The sequence below is a fragment of the Megascapheus bottae genome, chromosome 1 (assembly GCF_031878675.1).
Source record: "Megascapheus bottae isolate mThoBot1 chromosome 1, mThoBot2.hap1, whole genome shotgun sequence".
In the NCBI taxonomy this organism is placed as follows: Eukaryota; Metazoa; Chordata; class Mammalia; order Rodentia; family Geomyidae; genus Megascapheus; species Megascapheus bottae.
Window position 1 is genome coordinate 474,685 of NC_143509.1, and position 18,378 is coordinate 493,062.

Sequence of the window (18,378 nt, forward strand, 5' to 3'; positions counted from 1 at the left end):
TGTGCGATGGAGCTGTGTCTCCCCCACATCACGGCAACTCCTACCCACACCTCAATCGCCTTTTCACTGCAGCGCCTTGAAGAACTCATTTATTTAAAAAGAAAGACTTTTGGTGGGGTTGGGGAGCGGAGCCATGCACCCAGCCCCCGTGCAGGGACGACTTCACCCACAGGGCTGCACGCAATCTGCCTTGCCCGCCTTCCCAGGCCGGGGCCACTGTGCTTTGGGTCCCTGGGGCTTCCCTACAGCTTATCTGGCAGGACCTGCAGGGGAAGAAGAGAGGCTTAAACAGGGAGCCTGGGAGCAGGAGATATGTCTGAACAGTCTTTGCCCTCTGGCTGTGTGGTCCTGGGTAGACACTGCTTCTCTTGGGCCTTGTGACCTTTTTTTTGGGGGGGGGGTGTTCCTGGTGCTTGAGCTCTTCAGCTCAAGGCTACCACCCTAGCCTTGAGCCAAGCCCCACTTCCCATTTTCTAGAGGTTGAATCTCAGGTCCTTCTGTGCCCAGGCTGGCTTTGAGCCTTTATCTCAGCCTCCTGAGTAGCTAGGATGCCAGGGTGTGAGCCACCACGCATGGCTCAGCCTGGGACTCTGGGCCCGCGCTCAGGCAGGCCAACATGGGGGAGAAAATGCACCCCTGGGCCAGAGGCCCCGCGCCAGGCATACAGTGAGCAATGTCGAAGTAACCAGCGGCCAGGAAGAGGCCGGTTCCACTGGGGTGCTCTAAAGCTCTGGGCAGGGGGTCCAGGCCCTGCGCCCTGCCCCGCCCGCGCCCACTCCGGTCCCCCTTTACCTCTCGCCGCGCCCCTTCGGCCCGCGGGCAGGATCCCCTCGTCCTGTGCTTGGAAAGAAGACGGGTGGGGTGGCGCGCGCTGCGGCCCGGCCCGTGCGCCCCGGCCCGTGCGCCCCGGCCCCGGCCCCGGCCAGCCCCTACCTGGTTGCGGGTCTTGTGCGACTTCTGCATCCAGGCCCGCCACTGGTCGTAGAGGCGGAAGCTGAGGTTCGGGCAGTACGCGTGCTTCTTCAGCCACCCCAGGAACTGCTTGAGCTCGCGCCGCACCGGGCCCGAGCTGGGCTCGCCGCCCCGGGGTTCGCACGCCCCGCCCGGGCCCGGCCGCTCTGCAGAGGGGGCGGCGGGGCGCGGAGTCGGCGCGCGGGCGGCAGGGGGCGCGCGCAGGCAGCGCCGCCCAGCCCGGCCCCCGCCCGCCCGCCCGCCCGCCCCGCCGGGCCCGGGGGGACGCGGAGGAAGGGGGCGCCCCTGGGGGCGCGCGGGGAGGGAAGCCCCCCCACGGCTCCTCCAGGAACCAGGTGTGGATGCGGGCTGGGGGGAGGCCGGGGCCACAGGGACCCGAGAGGCCGAGGCGGGGCGGGGATGGGAAGAGAGAAGGGGGGCCAGGCTCTGACGGGAGGGGGGGACAGATGTGGGGATGTGGTGCGGGATCGCGGGGTGCGCGCGCAGGGAGGGGGCGCAGGAAGGTGAGATGGGCCCCAGCCTAGGCCCGGTGGGTCAGAGACAGACCCTGGGGACCAAGGGACCAACAGGGCCGGGTCTGAACTCTTACCTCCAACCCTGCAAGAAAAGGAGGGGGGGACCAAACCAAACCCGAGAGCAAAGAAAGGAGGGGGGAGTGTGGGAGACAGGGAGACAGGCCCGGGACCGGCCCGGGCCAGGGGCTGCAGCCACTGGGAGGGCGGGGCCGGGCCAGGTGGGAGGCCCGCCGCCTGTCCAGCCCCCAGCAGGCCGGCGGATAAGGACATCGACCACACGTCATAAATAAAGTCGGGGACCCGCTGACAGGCCCTGGCACGGCCCCGGCCTCCGCCGCCCCTGCGGCCTCCCCCGGCCTCCCCGGCGGACGCAGCAGCCTCCTGGCTCCCGTGCAAGAATCGCAGGTGCTGGGCACAAGCAGGGGCCAAAGCTCAGCCCCTCCCCGCTGTGCTGGCTCCCGCCCACCCCAGGACCTGGAGGGGCCCGGCAGGGGGGCTGGGGAGCTGGCTGGAGCCCAGGTCTGCCCCGCCCCCCAGCCCTGCAACTCCCTAAGGGCCTCAAGTTTCTCCAGCATCCCATGGACGTGACACTGGACAAACAGTCCAGGCTCCTGTGTGACCTTGGAGAGGGTGCATCTCCACCAAGAAAAGGGGGGCCTCCCTTGAGGTGCAAGGGTGGGCCAGGTCCGGGCTCTCCTTCCTTCCCTCCTTCCCACATCCATATGCCATGGAGCCCCATACCTTTTGGGCCAGCTTCCAACCTCATGACACCCCAAGCCAGGGCCCAGAGAGATTCTCTTCCCTGTTTTCCAAATGGGGAAACTAAGGCCAGACCTTCCAAGTGCCAGATTCCCTTCCTCTCAAAAGGAGAGCATGAGGGCTGGGAGTTTGGCCCAGTTTGCTTGCCTAGCATACACAAAGACAGGGGTTCGATTCCTCTGCACCACATACACAGAAAAAAAGCCAGAAGTGGCACTGAGGCTCAAGTAGTAGAGCTCTAGCCTTGAGAAAGCCCAAGGACAGTGCTCAGGCCCTGAGTTCAAGCCCCAGGACTGGCAAAAGAGAGAGAGAGAGAGAGAGAGAGAGAGAGAGAGAGAGACAGACAGACAGACAGACAGACAGACAGACAGACCTGGGGTGCAGAGACTCAGAGCAACCCCAGAGGGAGCAGCAGGCCAGCTCTGGCCCCACTCCCGCTTCCGTGTAAAGTGGGGTCCACTGAGAGCCCCAGCTGGGGGCCTGGTCTGCATTTCCAGCACCCTGAAGGCTGAAGTAGGAGGACCGGGAGGCCTGGGCCACAAAGTAAAGCCAGTTCTCCAAAAACAATAAAAAGAAACTATCAAGGGCTGGCTGGGGTTTTAACTCAGAACTCAGGAACCAAACCCAAACCCAAGGCCCTGGTCTCCATCCCAGCACCGCAGAGAAGGCGAGCAGGGGCATGGAGGTCCTGTGACCTGCAGGGGGCCCTGCTGAAAGGCCCTTGGTAAGGTGTGCAGGTCACGGGCCAGGGAGCCCTTTGCTCTCTCCCAGGAAGTGAGGTCAGGCTGGTTTGCAGTTTGTGGGGGGATGCAAGCTGGTTTCACGGTTTGTGGGGGGTTCACACGCTGGTTTGCAGTTTGGGGGGGCACGGGCTGGTTTTGGGGTATGGAAGGCACACTCACCACTTCGGGGGGTGGAGGCTGCAGTGGGGTGACTCCACTCGCTCCAGATCCCAGCCTTCTTGGAGCCATAAATGCCAAATGGGTTGCAGCGGACTTGCACGAAGTAGACAGTACCGGGCTTCAGGCCGGCCAGACGGCAGGAGGTCTGGTTGCTGACGTCATCGACCACCTGCCCCGCCCCGGAGAGCCCCGGTCAAGGTTGGGGTCAGGCGTCTGGGGTGGGCTGACTGCCCTGGAGCAGTGGGAGGGTGGGACGGGGGGTGGACTGAGGGCACCTTCCAGTCCACGCTGTCCTCCACGCGGTAGCGGATCTGGTACTTGGCTTGGAAGAGAAAGTCCTTGAGGGCAGGGGGCGACACCCAGCGCACGCTCAGCTGGTCCTCCAAGCCCCCCACGCGGCTCACGTGCACGTCGGGTGGAGGGTCGGTGGTCACTGCACGGCAGGACAGGCCTGGTGACGATGGGAACCGCCACCCCCCAACGTGGCCCGGCCCCAGGCTGGTGGCTTCGGTGACACACATGCACGCGCACACACACACACACACACACACACACACACACACACACACACACACACGTGTCCCCAGGTCGCTGCCTTGGATAACGCTGCACACACTCAGTACCTGCGGTGCCCCCTCAGGGTCAGCTGTGCTTGCCCAGGTCCCCGGCATGGACGCACCATATCCGTTGTCCAGGGACTGCAGCCCAGCCAAGAGGTGGGGCCCGGCGCTGACCCTGCAGTCACCGCCCCGCCCCACTTTCCCATCGGGGGAGTTGCCAGACGCTGTCCCTGGGCACTCAGCCTCCCCGCACCCCCATTCCCAACTCAGTTCCTTCAAACGACACACCAAAACCCTCTGGACGCCCGTCCGCCTCAACCCCAGCCCCAGGATCGCCCGCGAGGGGCTGAAAGGGTTAAGGCCCAGGGCTGGTTGGGGCTGAGACTCACCCTAATTAGATTAGGCCCAATTCTGCTCGCAGATCATCCACTTCCTGCCTCCGCCCTCACCCCCCAGCTCCAGGCCTCGGCTTCCTGGGGCGCCTCCCGACCTGGGCCCACCCCCTGCTTCCCCTGGGTCCCCTCCAGCACACCTGGGCTGCGGAGGGGGGGGGAGGCAGCCAGGCCAGGTGTTCTGGAGTGGGGTGGGGGCTGGCCTGACTGCTTCGGGAGTGGAGGGGGCCTGGACTAAGGGAAGGACTCTCAGGCGCTCCTGTCCAACCACTAGACACACAGCAGAGTTGCAGCCCCAGTTCAGGATAAGGAAACCCCATAGAGGATGGAAGGGGCAGATGGTTGGAGAGGAGAGGGGACAGAAACGCCATGGGAGGATGTGGGGGGGCCTGGGGAAGACAGGGGTGGACTCCCTGGGAGAACGGGGCCCTCGTGGTGGAGGGGGCCCCGGGGCTCACCCACGTCCAGCACGTCCAAGGTGAGCACGTCGGAGCGGGCCCACCCCAGGCGATTGGAGGCCTCCACCCAGATCTCGTAGGGCGTGAAGAGGGCCAGGTCTCGGGGGATGTGACACGAGTGGGAGCCCACTGTGTGGTAGTCCTCGCATGTGTTGTCCTGTCCATACCACCTGCGGGGCGCCACTGAGTCAGCATGACGTCACCCCAGGCTCGGAGGGGGCCAGCCTCAGTCTCGGGGTCACACGGCCATCCTGACCCCCCCAGGCACCTCAGCTTGTACTTGAGGGAGTAGTTGGTGTGCAGGAAGGTCTCCCCTCGTGCCCCGGGCGTCCATCGGCAGGTCAGGTCCTTCATGTTCTTGGACCAGCAGCTGATGTTGAAGGGCTTCTCTGGGGGCACTGAAGGGAAGGGAAAGGGAGGGAAGGAAGGGAGCATAAGGGATGCACTGGACATCTTCCCGGGTCTGGGGTGCAGTTGTCCTGGCCCATGGGACGCCCCAGATTCTCCTCTCCCGGGGGTGTGCAGGGGACACTTACGGCCCACATAGAGGCAGGAGCCGGCCAGGATGCTGCCGTCCCGGGCATGACACACCAGATTGTCCCCTGACTGCTGCCTGGATCCATTGAGATTGGCCAGGGCCAGAGCCAGGGTGGAGGCGTTGACCACGTGGGAGAGCTCGGGAGGCAGGCGGCGCCCGTTCAGGGTCCAGTAGAGGCCATCTGCCGTGGCCCCTGGTGGGTCCCCGTGTACGGAACACGTGGCCTGCAGGGAGGAGCCAACCAGAAGGGTGGGGTCCTGGGGGCTGATCACGGCTGTGTCTGGGGTCAAAGAGGGGAGCTGGTCAGTGTGGGGGCAGCTGCCTGGACACCGCTTCTTCCCCATGCCAGGACTTGCACGGCCTAGGAAGTTGCTTGTCCTCCATTTTCTGAGAATCAGCGGTCGTGTGGCCAGCTCAAGTCAAGCCCACACCCCAGATTCCTCCTCACGGTGTCACCCAAGGCTGCTTAGAAAAGCAGGCCTTAAGAGTGGGCACTCAGGCTGGCTGGGGTGTCTCAATGCTGTCTCAGGAGGCTGACATCTGAGAATTAGGGAGACGCTTATCTCCATGAGCTACCAGAAAAGGCAGAAGTGGAGCCGTGATACAGACGGTCGAGAGCCAGCCTCGAGCACAAAAGCTCAGGGACAATGTCCAGCCTCAATTTAAATTGCCCCAGAATGGACAAAAAACACGACACAACACAAAACAAAGGCCAATGAGGTCCAAGGGGCTTGTGGTGCACTTGGTTCTGACTCTGTGTTCTATTTCGGAATGCCAACATATGGCAGGAAGACATTTCTGAAAAAGAACAGCTCTAGCCAGGTTTGATGTACAAGCCTGTAATCTCAGCACTTGAAGCAGGGAGAGAGAGAGAGAAAGGAGGAGGGGAGAGCCAATTCAGGGCAATTGTGCAGGCCAGCTAGTAGTAGGGCTTGGAACACACACTCTTCCTTGTTTAACTTCTCTCCTGTTCAAGGCTAGCGTTCTATCACTTGAGCCACAGTCACCCTTCTGCTATTTCCAGTGAGTCTCATGGACCTTCCTCTCCAGGCTGGCTTGGAGTTATGATCCTCAGATCTCTGCCTCCTGACTCAGGGCACTGCTGTTAAGATTTTGCCTGGTTTCATGCAATCTTACTAGAGACTGCAAGTTCAAGTTCCCCTCTGCTAGGCCACAGAGGGCAGACAGGGAAAACCACTGAAGCACAGGTTTCCCACCAGACCCGAGGGTTTTCTCTTACCAGGAGGAAACTGAGGCTTGGTAGGGGTCTAGCAGGCATGCACCTGGCCCCCTCTAAGTCTTAGCTTCTCCATCTGGGAAGAGACCTTGTTGACAGCCTCAGGGGGCTGTCTGGGGGTGGGGGGACTGAGGACACTGCAGCAGGTACCCACTTGCAAGCTTAAAGCAGGGCAAACCTGGGTACCAAGGCCCCACACCAGTCGGACTCCAAGGCTATCTAAGCCTCTTCTGCCAGAGGCGTTGAGATCTGCTCCACCCACCCTCCCTCCCACCTATCCATCTTCCCACCCTCCCACCTATCCTTCCATTCACCCACTTACAAGGAGACACTTTGGTGCCCAAGACATGTTAAATCCCCGATCTTGTGGGCCTTAAACTAAAGGGGGGGGGTGAAAGAAAAACAAAGCATCTAGGAAAAGTAAGAAAGACAATGTTAAGCAAAAGGGACAAGGAAGGGAGCTGGTCTGGAGAAGTGATGTATGAGTTAAGAAAACTCGAGAAAGAGCTACAGAGAAGCATCTAAGACAACGTGCCCAGGTGGTGGGCCAGAGCCCGCAAGTGCAAAGGGCCTGGGGCAGGAGAGTAGAGGAAGTGTAGGAAGCTAGCAAGGACCCTGACCTGCAGGGAAGATGAGGAATTCTTCCTGGGTTCCAAGCCCGGAGAGTTGCGGTTACATTTGCATTTTAAAAGGATTCCCCAGGAGGCTGTGGGAAGGGACTGGCTGGGGCGGCCCAGCGCCGCGGAGACTGTGCCAAGGTTGGGGTGAAGAGGCCCCCCGAGGAGACTGTGTGCGTGCTAGCAGCCACCACACCCCGCATCCTCCTTCCCAGCCCAGATGGGCGAGGTGGCAGAAACTCGGTTCTGGGCCCGGCCCTGACAGTTCTCTGGGCCAAACTTGGCAGGAGAATGGGGTCTGGAGACCGGGTTTCTCCGTTGTGTTTGGGGCTTGGCTGGGGCTTTTGCTGGAGGTCTGAGCATCCGTGCGAAGGAGCCGGCAGAACAGGCCAGAACCCAGGAGGCGGAGGGGCGGGGGGCAGGGGCCGCCCCGGAGGTCCCAGGCAGCCAGCCGCCTGCTAATTCAGAATTCCTTTGGCATGAACTCGGGCGTGCCAGCGTCTCTGCCCTGGCCCACCCACCGCTTCCTGCCTGGGCCCCCCCCCAACCCCAGCAGGGTGGAAGGCCCGGCCAAGCCTGCGGGGACCCCCGTCTCACTCTGGGCCTTCCTGGGATGGGGTCACACGCTGCTGTCCCCCTAGCCACAGTGTGGGCTGAGACAGCAGGGTGCCTGGGGGGGGGTCCTGGCTGGGGCACTGTCCTGTGCCACGCCCGCTGGGCCTGGCCCGGGCCGGCAGTCCAGCAGCTGCAGCTGGCCTCTGGGGCGGGGCAGGGAAGGAGGGCAAGGACGGGTAGGCCTGTGCGGGCCAGTCCCAACAGGGTGAGGTCAAGCTGGGCTCCATCTCCTGGAAACGGGGTGCAGCTGCCCGAGGCAAGGGAGCCCTACCTAGCTCCCCCCAGCATCCCTCCATGCTCTCCTTTGTAAAGCAGGAACATGCATTTCTGCTGGCGAGGAGGATGGATGGGGAAGGGTCCAGAGGGCCCTGCGGCCCGCCTCGGCCAGGAATTAGGGGAGATGCTGTCCCAGGCTGGCCTGGCCACCCTCTGCACCCCCAAAACAGCATCCCAAATGCAGGAAGTGGGGAGCGGGAACGGCGGGGTGCAGTCTCCTCTGCGGGGGTGGGGGGCTCGGGCTGCAGCCCCCTGTGCCGGGCTTGTGGACACCACCTCCCCGCCCTCCCCTCGGAGGCCGGCCTTTACGAGGTTTCTTCCCCCTCTCCCCGATCTGGAACGCCATGTGTTTTAAAAGGGAAAAGTGTGAGATGGAGAGGCGGGCAGGAGGGAGGGAGGGTGGCCTGCCCGCCCTGCCCGTCGCCCGGGGTCCCCACCTCCTGTCCCACCGGTGCCAGCAGCCACTTTACGACCCGCCCGCCTGCTGGCCAGGTGCGAAGACGCACCGTAAGTGAAAACAGATTGCGGAGGTGTGAGGATCTTTTATTTAACGTTTCCCCCTGGAAGCAGAGAAAAAAGGGAAGACGGGGCCCACGACAGCGCCCCGGCCTCGCCAGCAAGACTGGGCCCCGCGGGTGACCCCGGCCGGGCGCCCCGCGGGCACGACACCGGGGCCCCTCGTCCGCCGGGGCGGGGCTTGGGCCAGCGCCCCGGCCGCCAGCCCCGGCTCGGCCTTTCCCGGGAGAAGGCGGGCAGCCACCACCCCGGGCGCCCCGAGCGCGTGGGGAGCCCGGGCGGCCGCCGCCCGCTCGCGCTGCCCCGGTGCGGCGGGCGCGTCCCGAGGTGACGGCGCGCCCCGGGGCGTCTTTGTGCGCCTGGGTGCGTCCGCGCGGGCCGGGCGCCGCCGGGGCGGGGGTCCTGGGGGGCCGGGGCTGGGCGCCCGCTCCCCCCCGCGCTCACACGACCGCCGCCGCCCAGCGCTGCCCGGGACCCGGCGAGGGCGGCGCAGACGGAGGGGGCGTCCCGGGATCCGGGGCGCCCAGCCAGGCCGGGCCCGCCCGCCCCGCGGCGCTCGTCCTCCGCCGGGCCGCGCCCAGGAGCCGAGCCCCGCGGTCCCCGCGTTCGAGGCCCAGTCGCCCAGGTGAGGGCGCCCCGGGCCGGCGGGGAAGCCGTAGCCGCGGGCCGGGTCCGGGCGGTCTCGCAGGTGAGGGCGCCCCGAGGGCCGCGCCCGGCGCCCCTTCCTTTGTTCCCGGCCCCAGGTGGCGCCCGCACCCTCCCCGCCGCCAGGCTCGGGGCGCGGGCTACTCACGGGCTCCGGATCCGGCTCGCGGCGCCCCGAGGACGCAGAGCAGCAGCAGCGGCAGCGGCGGCGGCGGCGACCACCGCGCGGACGGGGCGGCGGGGCCCGGGCTGCCGGCGAGCATGGGGCTGGCGCTGCCTGGGGCGCGGGGGGCGGCCGGGGCGCCCGCACGTCGCCGGGCGCGGATGCGGAGGCCGGAGCGAGTCCGAGCAGCCGGGTTGACAAGGCGCTAACCGCCGCTGGCCCCGCCCGGCCCCGCCCCCGGCCCGGCCCCGCACCGGCCTCTCGCCGCCCGCCTCGGACACCGCGCCCCTCCCGGGAGGCCGCCGCCCCGCGCGCCCGTCCCGCAGCCCCGGCCCCGCCCGCCGGGACCCCCGCCTCCAGCCCCGTCCGGGTCCCCTGCCCGCCCCGCCCGGTCCCCACCCAACGCGGCCCCGCCCCGCCCTCTCCCTCCTCCGGGGCTCCGCCGTGCCCGCCCCGCTCCGGCCCGGCTTGGAGGCTCGGCGACCCCCGCGCGCGCACGCCGGGTGCCCGGAGCCGGGTCCCCGGGAGGGCGGACTCGGAGCAGCCCGCGCCGGCTGGGGAGAGGCCCGGAGGTGGCGGAGGGGCTTCTCCCGGGCGCGCCCGCTCACCCCGCGGAAAACCCGCCCCGCGGCCCGGGGTGGGGTGCGGGCGGGGCCGGGACGGGGCCGGGCCGGCGCTGTTGGGGCGCCCCGCGGTGAGTAATCCCCGCCGCGGGCCCTGGGCAGGTAGCGCGGCCGCCCGGGGCGGCTCCGACTCGGATCCTTCCCCGCGTTGTTATGTTTGGCTCCGCTTGGTTTCCGGACCCCCCCCCCCAGTCGCATCCTCCTCTTTGTCTCCACCCAGCCCCGTGCCCACGAAGCAGAGGCCGCCGCCGGGGGACGCGCAGCGGGAGCAGGGCTGCACCCCGCCAGGGGCTCACGCGTCCCCCGGGGCACAGGCCGCTGGCCTGCCGCAGCCCCCCCAGGACCCCCAGGCCGGCGGGCCGTCCCCAGCGCCAGGCCTCGCCCTACTTGGCGGCCCCGCCCGGCTCAGGTTCTCAGGCCCGGGCTCCATCGCCAGGTGGGCCCGAAGGCTATGCGTTTGGCGGGCTGTGCGGATTGGCAGGCTTGGCTGTCTTCCCCGCACTCTGCTCCCCTGGGGGACCCCAGCCCCCGTGCTGGGGGGGCCTGGAACCCCATTTTTCATCTCCCATCTGCGCTCTCGTCCGTCCACCCAGGTGCTCCGGCCTGGGACCTGGCAGCAGGCGCGGGACCCCGAGCCCCTTAAGTCCAATTCATCAGCCGAGCCTGCCGGCTCTCCCTCCCTAAAGCACCGCCCCACCCGAGATTCCCACCCCTTCTCCCCGCCGATCTCCTGGAGGGGCCCCCTCCCCCTGCCTTCCGCGCAGTGGCATTCCCAGGGAACTTTAAAAGGAAGCCAAACACCATTTCTGCGTCCCGGCCCGCTTCCCGGGCTCCCGCCTCGCCTGGCCTCTCCTCTCCCGGCACTGGCTCCAGACACTTGGTCCCCAACTCCGTTCCTAGGGAAGGGCCTCGCGCCCCTGGGCTCTATTCTGGGAAGTTCTTTCTCGCATCCCTTCCTCGAGGTCCGAGGCCCTAGGTCTTGCCTCCCAATACCTTAGCCTGAGCCAGGGCCCCAAGGACAGGACACCATTCTGGACCCAGGGAGGGCAGGAGAAGAGCTCGGGCGACTCCTCAGGCCCTCTAGACTCAGGAACCCCCTCTCCCCCCGCCCCTCAAGTGTGGCTGCCAGCTGCACTCTGGCGGTTTATGCCTGTCGCCTGTCATCCTAAGTACTCAGGAGGCTGAGATCTGAGGGCTGAGGTTTGAAGCCAGCCCCGCCCAAGGCAGGAAAGTCTGAGAGACTCTTCTCTCCATGGAACCACCAGTAAACCAGGAGTGAAACTGGGGCACCCGTGGTCAAGAGCTCCGAGAGCCAGAGTTCGAGTCCCCAAACTGCCACACACTCACACACACACACACACACACACACACACACACACACACACACACACACACAGACAGAGCCAGCTAGCTGAGGTAGGGCCCCCACTGGCCCAGGCCTCTCGCTAGCCCTTTGGCATGCGCAGGTAGACAGCCCTCTCCAGCGCCCATCACAGAACTGACCCGAGGGTGGCAGGATGCCCCTGAGGGCAGCAGGTGCCCCCGCGGGACCAGACCCACCCGTCGGCCTCAGGGGAAGCCAGGGGACCCGGGGTGCCCCTCCCCCAGCCCAACACCTCTTTCCTCAACCCTTCCATTCCCTCCCACATAATTTCTGGCAAATATTGACCCGGGTCCTTCAAGGAGGCTGGGAAGAATGTACTTGAGGGCCAGGACCAGGTGGAGACAGGGCTGGGGGGGGGGGCAGGGGGTAGGAGGGGGACAAGGCCCTTCCTCAGGCCTGGACCTTCCGTGGAAGCAGGCTAGGGAGAGATCAGACCTAGGCCAGGGGCCTGGGGCGCACTAGGAGGGGGGCCGGGAACTGCGCTCCGGCCTCCCGGCCTGCCCCTTCCCCAGGACCGCCAGCCCCTCCCGGGTGCGCGCTGGCTGGGGGTCAAGGTCAGGGCGCTCTGGGCTCGGGGCTGAAGGAAGGGGGTGCCGTGGAGGCCCTGCCACCCAGGGGAGCCTTAGTCCCAGGAGGGCGCGGCTGGCGCGGGGCAGCGCCCCTCGTCCCCGCCCGCCCCTCCCGCCGCCGGCGCCGGCCTGCCCCGCGGACCGGGCTGGGGGGCGGCCGGGTCGGCCGGGGGCGGCAGGCGACAAAGGCCACTTGTCGGCCGCGCGCCCTGACCTCGGCCGCGGCTCGCGCTGATTCACGGCGGGGCGGCGCCCGCCCGGCCCCGGCGCCCCCCGCCGCCGGCCGCCCCGGGGGGTCGGAAGTGGGGGGCGGGGGCGGCGCCGGCAACTTTCCCTCTCGAGCCCCCGAGGAATGTCGGCGGATTTCCTGAAACCCGACCCGGCCGCCGCCGGCCGCCCGCCCCTCACCTGGGCCGGCTCCCGGGGGGCGGGGGGGGCGCGGGCTCACCTGGGGCGGGGGCGGCCGGGGCCCCCGCCCGCGGACCCCGGGGCCCCTCGGAGCCCGCCGCCCGCCCCGGCCTCGGTTTCCCCGGTTGTGCCGGGACCGGGGAGGCCGCTCGGGCCCGCGGGGTCGCCCGAGGCGCGGCCGGGGTCTGCGGCCGGGGGAGGGGCGCCGGCATCCAGATGTCCCGGCCCGCCAGGCACAGCCGCGCCTGATTAAGCCACGTGGGGGCCGCGGAGATGAAAGCGAGGCCCCCGCCCGCCCGCCCGCCGGAACCTGCGGCCCCCGCGACCCCGCGACCCCGGGGGCAGCCGCCGCGTCTGCAGGGGCGGAGTCGGCGCGGGCGGGCGGGGCTGGCGGCACCTGCGGAGGGCGGGCGGGCGGGCACCCCGCGACCCGGCGGCCGGCGGCCCGGGGTCGGAGTGGCCGAGACCCTCCCTCGCGTCCCCGCCCCTGCCCCAGGTGGAAGGTGCAGGGCGCGCGGCGGCGGCGCGGGGCGGCCCGGGGGCCCCGCGCGTGGGGGACCCCGAGGTGGCGCCGGGGATCGCGGGGCGGCCCGAGTCCCCGCCCGTGGGGACCCCGAGGTGGCACCGGCCCCGCCGTCCCCGCCCCCCCGTCGGCGGCGCCTCCGCCCCCCGCTCCCAGGCTGCCTCGCTCGGGTGACGTCAGCGCCCGGTCCCCGCTGTCGCCGCCGCCGCCGTGCCCGCTCCCGTCCCCGCCATCCCCGCTCCCGGCTCCTCCGTCCCCGGCCCGCCCGCCATGGCCGCCCCGGCGCTGCTGCTGCTGCTGCTGCCGCTGCTGGCGCCGCCCGCCCGCGCCGCCCTCGCCCCGCCGCTCGCCGACGCCGGGACCTGCCCGCAGCGCTGCCGCCAGCGGGAGCCGAGCCCGCCGCCCGCGCAGGTGCCCGGGGCGCGGGAGGGGGAGCGGCAGGGGGCCGGGCCTGGGGCTCGAACCCCCGGCCTGGCGCAGGGCTGGCGCTCTACCACCTGAGCCACGGCCGCTCTGAGCCTGCAGGTGGCTCATTGGAGGTCAGGGGCTCCGCGTGGGCTTGCCACGGTGACCCCCAGATCTCAGCGGGGTCCCAGCCGCTCAGCTCTTCTCCCAGTGTTCCCAGGCCCCCACCACCCAGTGCTCCCCTTTTCCCAAGCCTGTGCCCTTCGCCCGTCCCCCCCCAGGCGGAGCTGGATGCCCCCTCCCCCTCAGAGTCCCCGTATGACAAGGCTGTGACGGCCAGCGCCTGCGAGCGGGGCTGCCGCCTCTTCTCCATCTGCGGCTTCCTGGCCCAGAGCTCCCAGCCCAATGCCACCCAGGCTGAGTGTGAAGCAGGTGAGAGAGGGTTGGGGGGAGGGGAAGAGGGCTTGGAAGGGGGGGGACAGCAGGGGCCTCACCCCTCCTCTGTCCCCTCAGCCTGCACGGAAGCCTACGTGAAGGACACAGAGCGTCAGGCCTGCAGCTGGGGCTGCTGGAGCCAGACCACCCTGCCTGATCTGCTGCCAGAGCAGAAGGTGAGTACCCCTGCACCAGACCCTGCACCCTGAGATCTAGAGTCAACCTCCACTCAAACCCCACTGAAGGGACGCATGACCACGACAGCCAGCGTTTATCTCCCATCCATCCAGCTCAGGGTGCTGTCCCTGAGCTTCCCAGAATGCTTGACCATCTGAGCCACAGCACTGCTTAGGGCTGGTTCTTTGGCTTTCCTGGCCAGGCTGGCTCTGCAATTGGATCCTCAGGCCCCCGGCTTCCTGAGTAGCTGGGGTTACAGGTAGAACCACCCCCACCCGCCGAGGGGATGTGTTAGTGGTCCTGGCCACTGTCAAGAAAGACAGGGTGAGGCCGAAGGGAAGAGAATTCTTGTTCTAGCAGGGCTCAGAGATGGTGTTTCACCTCCCCTGGTACACAGTGGGCATCCATGTCCACTGCATAAACTGCTGACCAGGCCCAGCTCAGCCATGGCGAGCTCTCAGCCCCTCCCCGCTCCCCAAACTTTGCTTGGCTGACACTTTGCTTTGCTTCGCCTCAGAGAAAGGTTCTAGAGGCACCTAGCGGGGCCCTGTCCCTCCTGGACCTGCTTTCCACCCTCTGCAATGACCTGGTCAGCTCTGCACAGGGCTTTGTGTCCTCCACCTGGACGTACTACCTGCAGGCCGACACCGGGAAGGTGGTGGTCTTCCAGGTGAGCCGGGGCTGGGGTGGACCACTGAGGCAGAGTGTGTGGGGGGAGCACACAGAATCCAGGGAGCCTGAGTTGCCACATAGCCAGACCCTGGAGCTCGGCCCCGCTCCACCCACAGGCGCTTTTCCCTTGCCAGAGGCTCTGGATGTCACCCTGAGCTGGGACCACCGACCACCCCGCCACCATGGTTCTGTTGTTTTGGCTGTCCAGGGGCAGATTGTTGGGTGGGGAGCTGGGGGGGGGCCTTTAAAGCAATGGGGGGTTGTGATGGTGGCAGCCAGGCCACAGGGTGATGGCCTGGGACCCTGTCAGCCCTTGGGTCCCCAGAGGGGCCTGCTGGGGTTCAGAAGCCTGGGGTGCCTTCTGTCCCCTTAGAGCCAGCCTGTGGTGGAGGAGCTGGGATCCCAGGGGGGCCGCCTGCGACGCGTGGAGGTGACGTGGAGGGGGTCTCGCCCGCAGGCCCTGGAGGTGCACGTGGGTAAGGAGGCACACCCCGGGCCCAGCCAAGAGAGGCAAAGATTCCGTCCTGGGCTCCAGCCACAGGCCTAGGGGCTGTCTCCTGGGTTGGGGTTCATCTGACTCCCTGGTCCTGGGCTCTCTGTCCATTCCACATCGGGGCCCTCCTTTTGGGGTGCGAGTCCCCTGAGAGGATTCTCGTCTCTCAGACCCGGTGGGTCCCTTGGACGAGGTGCGCAAGGCCAAGATCCGGGTGAAGACACACAGCAGAGCCCGTGCGGAGCTTGCAGAGCCCCAGGATGGTGACTTCCTCAGCTGCATGTCCCGGTGGGTGCCGGGGGCCTGGGGTGGGAGCAGGGACGACGGGGAGGGCGGTCTCAAACCTGTGCCCCTGCTGAGCCGCGTGCTGGTGCAGGCGCTCTGGGCTGCCCCGCTGGGTCCTGGCCTGCTGCCTCTTCCTGTCTTTGCTTGTCACCCTGTGGCTCAGCTGCTGCACTCTGGTATCTGCACCTCGGCCTCACCCCAAGTTCCAGGTGGGTGCAGTGGGCAAAGCCTGCAGGCCTCGGGTGGGGGGGGCCTGGGGCCAGCCCTGTCCCCATCGTCCCCGTCACAGTTGGGTGACGGGGCGCTCACCCCACCTAGCCCCTGACCCTGGAGGCGGACTGGCCCCCATACCCGCCAGCGTCCCCCGGCTGCCCGGACAGCCCCCCATCCTACAAGCTGCGGCTGGACCTCACCAAGCTCTAGGCCTTTCTCTGCCAGCGCCTCAGCCAAGGTCATGGGGAGCCAGCCTGGGGCTCCTGCACTCCTCCACTCCTCCTGCCCTGCACTGTCCTCCTTTCTCTCCCTGGATCCCACCTGGGCCACAGGTGGAACCCAGATTCCTCCCTGTCTCCGTCTCTGGGGCAAGCTCTCGTCTCTCTCGTGGCTTCTGAGTACTTAGACTGTTTGCTGTCGCCTTTCTCTTTCTCCCTGCTCCTTTGGGGGGGCATTTGAGGACATGGGGTCCTTCTGCCTGGGCTTCCCCTCCTTCTCCTTCCTGTCTCTGAGACCCAGTCCCTCCCCCCCCAATCCCTGGACGTGGGTGGGAGATCCACGTAAAAACAGGGAATAAATCACGTGCAGAGAAGCCCGGCTGGATTTGTTTCTATGTGTCGGTACATTGCGGCTTAGAGCCCTGGCTGTCAGGGACCAGGTGATGGTGGCTCACACCAGCCAGCATTCCTACTCAGGTCTGAGCTCTTCAGGTCTTGGTTCAAAGCCAGTCTGCCCAAGCAGTACCTGGGCGCAGTCCCTGAGCATTTTCACTAAAGAGGTCTTAAGGACTTTCCTGCTGGAGCTGAGATCCTGGGTTCTCAGCCCTGAGTAGTTGGGATTACAGGCGTAAGCCAGCGGCCCGGCCCTTTCTCCTTGTTAGGCAGTATGAGGGGTTAATCTCAGCCTGGTGTCTGCCAGGCAGGTGCTCTACCTCTGAGCCACACTTCAGACACCAAGACGTCACGATCTGCTGGGGCGTCTTGGTCCCATTGCTACCCAAAGACCTGAAGGATGCCGTGTGCAGAAACAGGTCCTGTAGCCTCAGGAGAGAAAGCACCCCCCCCCCAACTCCCCACCCACTTCTGCCTGACTGCATGGCTGAGGGCCACACAGCCTCTCTTCCCTCCCTCCTATCCCCAAGGCTCCTCCCACCTTCATCTTTCCATGGACTTGCTCCGGGACTGAGGGGTGAGTGGATGGATGGGACTGGTACCATGGCAACCGGCAGAAGCTCCAGCATCCCGGGTAGCAGGTTGCCATGGGAACTGGCCAACCTGCTTCCCTGGCAACAGTAACTGAGATCTGGGGCCCTGCAGTGTGGAGCACTGGGGGGGGTGGGGGGAGAAGCAGTGGTGACCCCAGCTGAAGCCCAGAGTCCTTGAGCCTCTCAGGCCTCACCTTGGAGCTGCTCAGGGCCCCTGCCACCCTCCTCAGGTGGCCCCAGAGGTGGCTCTGGCACCAGGCTCGCCCAGCCCACAGGCCTCAGGGTGTCAGCGCCCCAGCGCTGTTGTGTTGACAATTACGCAGTGGCTTGTTCTCCTGCGTGATGATGGCTTTAATAAATGGCCTCGTGGCAGATGCGACAGGCTGGGCGTCCCGGCCACAGCTGGCACGCACACCCCCAGGCGGCTGCTCCCCATACATCTTTGTCAACGCCCTCCCTCAGCACCCAGCCTTGCCCCACTTCTCACCCGTGGCGCCGCAGCGCTGCCCCTGGAGCTCATTCTGGTGCTGGGCTAGCCCCTTCCATATCCTGTCTACCGGTAATGACCGTTCTGGACCATTCTGGCGTTTGTTCTTTCTTTGTGGAGGGATGGGGACTTGAACTTAGGGCCTTGGACCTGCTAGGCCTGCTCTTTATAGTTGAGCTGCATTCCTAGCTCTTTTCCACACTGGTTATTTACACTGTACTCTTGGTACTGGAGCTTGAACTCACTTAGAGACAAAAAAACGGGACCAGAAGTTTGACCTCGTTGTAGAGTGCGTCTAGTATGCACTAAAACCTGGATTCAATTCCTGGGTACCACATACATAGAAAAAGCCAGAAGTCCTGCTGCAGCTCAAGTGGTAGAGTTCTACCCCCCAACAAGTGGTAGAGTTCTACCCCCCAAGAAAGCCCAGGCATAGTGCCTAGGCCCTGAGTTCAAGGCCTAGGGCTGGCCAAAAAAAAGCCAGCCTGGGCTGGAAAGTCCAAAAAGAATCTTACTTCCAATAAACTACTCAGAAAAAGTGAAACTGGTGCTCTAGCTCAAATGGTAGAGTGCTAGCACTGAGTAAAAGACCAGGGACAGCATCCAGGGCATCCAGGCAGGGTTCAACCCTCATGTCTAGCCACAGAACAAAACAAAAAACGAAAAAAAAAAAAAAAAGCACTAGCCTAAGCTACATAATAAGACACTGTTTCAGGGGCTGGGAACAGGGGCTAGTGGTAGAGTGCTTGCCTAACATGCATGAAGCCTTGGGTTGGATTCCTCAGTACCACATACACAATAAAGGCAGGAAGTGGTGCTGTGGCTCAGGTGGTAGAGCACTAGCCTTGGGAAAGCCAAAGACAATGCCCAGGCCCTGAGTTCAAGCCCCAAGAAATTTTAGGTTTAGAGTTGGGCAGGGCTGAGTGACAGCTGAGAGTGACCTGAGCCAGAGTCCTGAGTGCTGTATTTTGTCCTAAGTCAGGAGGGGGCCACAGCCACAGCTGGCTGAGCCAGGGGTCCCTGAGGGCACAGCCTCACATGGATCCAGTTCTTTTTTTTTTTCTTTTGCCAGTCCTGGGGCTTGAACTCAGGGCCTGGGCATTGTCTTTGGACACATTTTGTTCAAGGCTAGAGCTCTACCACTTGAGCCACAGCGCCTCTTCCATCTTTTTCTGTGAATGTGGAAGCCAGCACAGCACTCCACCACCAGGCTTCAGTCCCGCCCACCTCACATTTTTATATTGAGATATAATTTGCTTTTGGATCCCCACTCCCCCCAACCTGGCTTCCCTAGGGTTCGATTTCCTCTCCTAGGACACCTGGACCTCTTGAGCT

General features: G+C 65.8%; 2 protein-coding genes across 2 annotated transcripts; one reads left to right on the forward strand and one right to left on the reverse strand.

Moving 5' to 3' along the window:
* Nucleotides 1–76: 76 nt before the first annotated feature.
* On the reverse strand, nucleotides 77–9,387 carry Crlf1 (cytokine receptor like factor 1). The gene is made up of 9 exons (XM_090334756.1): nucleotides 9,151–9,387; nucleotides 5,095–5,376; nucleotides 4,827–4,956; nucleotides 4,559–4,728; nucleotides 3,424–3,581; nucleotides 3,149–3,317; nucleotides 934–1,118; nucleotides 793–840; nucleotides 77–263 (listed from the first exon to the last, which is right to left on the reverse strand). Exons 1-9 carry the CDS (start codon nucleotides 9,263–9,265, stop codon nucleotides 243–245), a joined length of 1,278 nt encoding a protein of 425 aa, XP_090190882.1. The 5' UTR covers nucleotides 9,266–9,387; the 3' UTR covers nucleotides 77–242.
* A 3,455-nt stretch (nucleotides 9,388–12,842) lies between these two features.
* Nucleotides 12,843–15,654, forward strand: Tmem59l (transmembrane protein 59 like). Its single transcript, XM_090334497.1, has 8 exons — nucleotides 12,843–13,083; nucleotides 13,359–13,509; nucleotides 13,591–13,688; nucleotides 14,207–14,359; nucleotides 14,735–14,837; nucleotides 15,025–15,142; nucleotides 15,231–15,348; nucleotides 15,458–15,654. Exons 1-8 carry the CDS (start codon nucleotides 12,943–12,945, stop codon nucleotides 15,560–15,562), a joined length of 987 nt encoding a protein of 328 aa, XP_090190623.1. The 5' UTR covers nucleotides 12,843–12,942; the 3' UTR covers nucleotides 15,563–15,654.
* Nucleotides 15,655–18,378: the final 2,724 nt, after the last annotated feature.

Excerpts from the sequence above, each read along its gene's own strand:
- Crlf1 (XM_090334756.1), bottom strand. The coding sequence starts at position 9,265 with ATGCTCGCCGGCAGCCCGGGCCCCGCCGCCCCGTCCGCGCGGTGGTCG. Across the intron at positions 4,729-4,826 it reads TCCCTCAAGTACAAGCTGAG|GTGGTATGGACAGGACAACA; the intron begins GTGCCTGGGGGG and ends GGCGCCCCGCAG. Across the intron at positions 1,119-3,148 it reads AGCCTCCACCCCCCGAAGTG|AGCGGCCGGGCCCGGGCGGG; the intron begins GTGAGTGTGCCT and ends CCCCCTCTGCAG.
- Tmem59l (XM_090334497.1), top strand. The coding sequence starts at position 12,943 with ATGGCCGCCCCGGCGCTGCTGCTGCTGCTGCTGCCGCTGCTGGCGCCG. Across the intron at positions 13,084-13,358 it reads CGAGCCCGCCGCCCGCGCAG|GCGGAGCTGGATGCCCCCTC; the intron begins GTGCCCGGGGCG and ends GTCCCCCCCCAG. Across the intron at positions 13,689-14,206 it reads ATCTGCTGCCAGAGCAGAAG|AGAAAGGTTCTAGAGGCACC; the intron begins GTGAGTACCCCT and ends GCTTCGCCTCAG.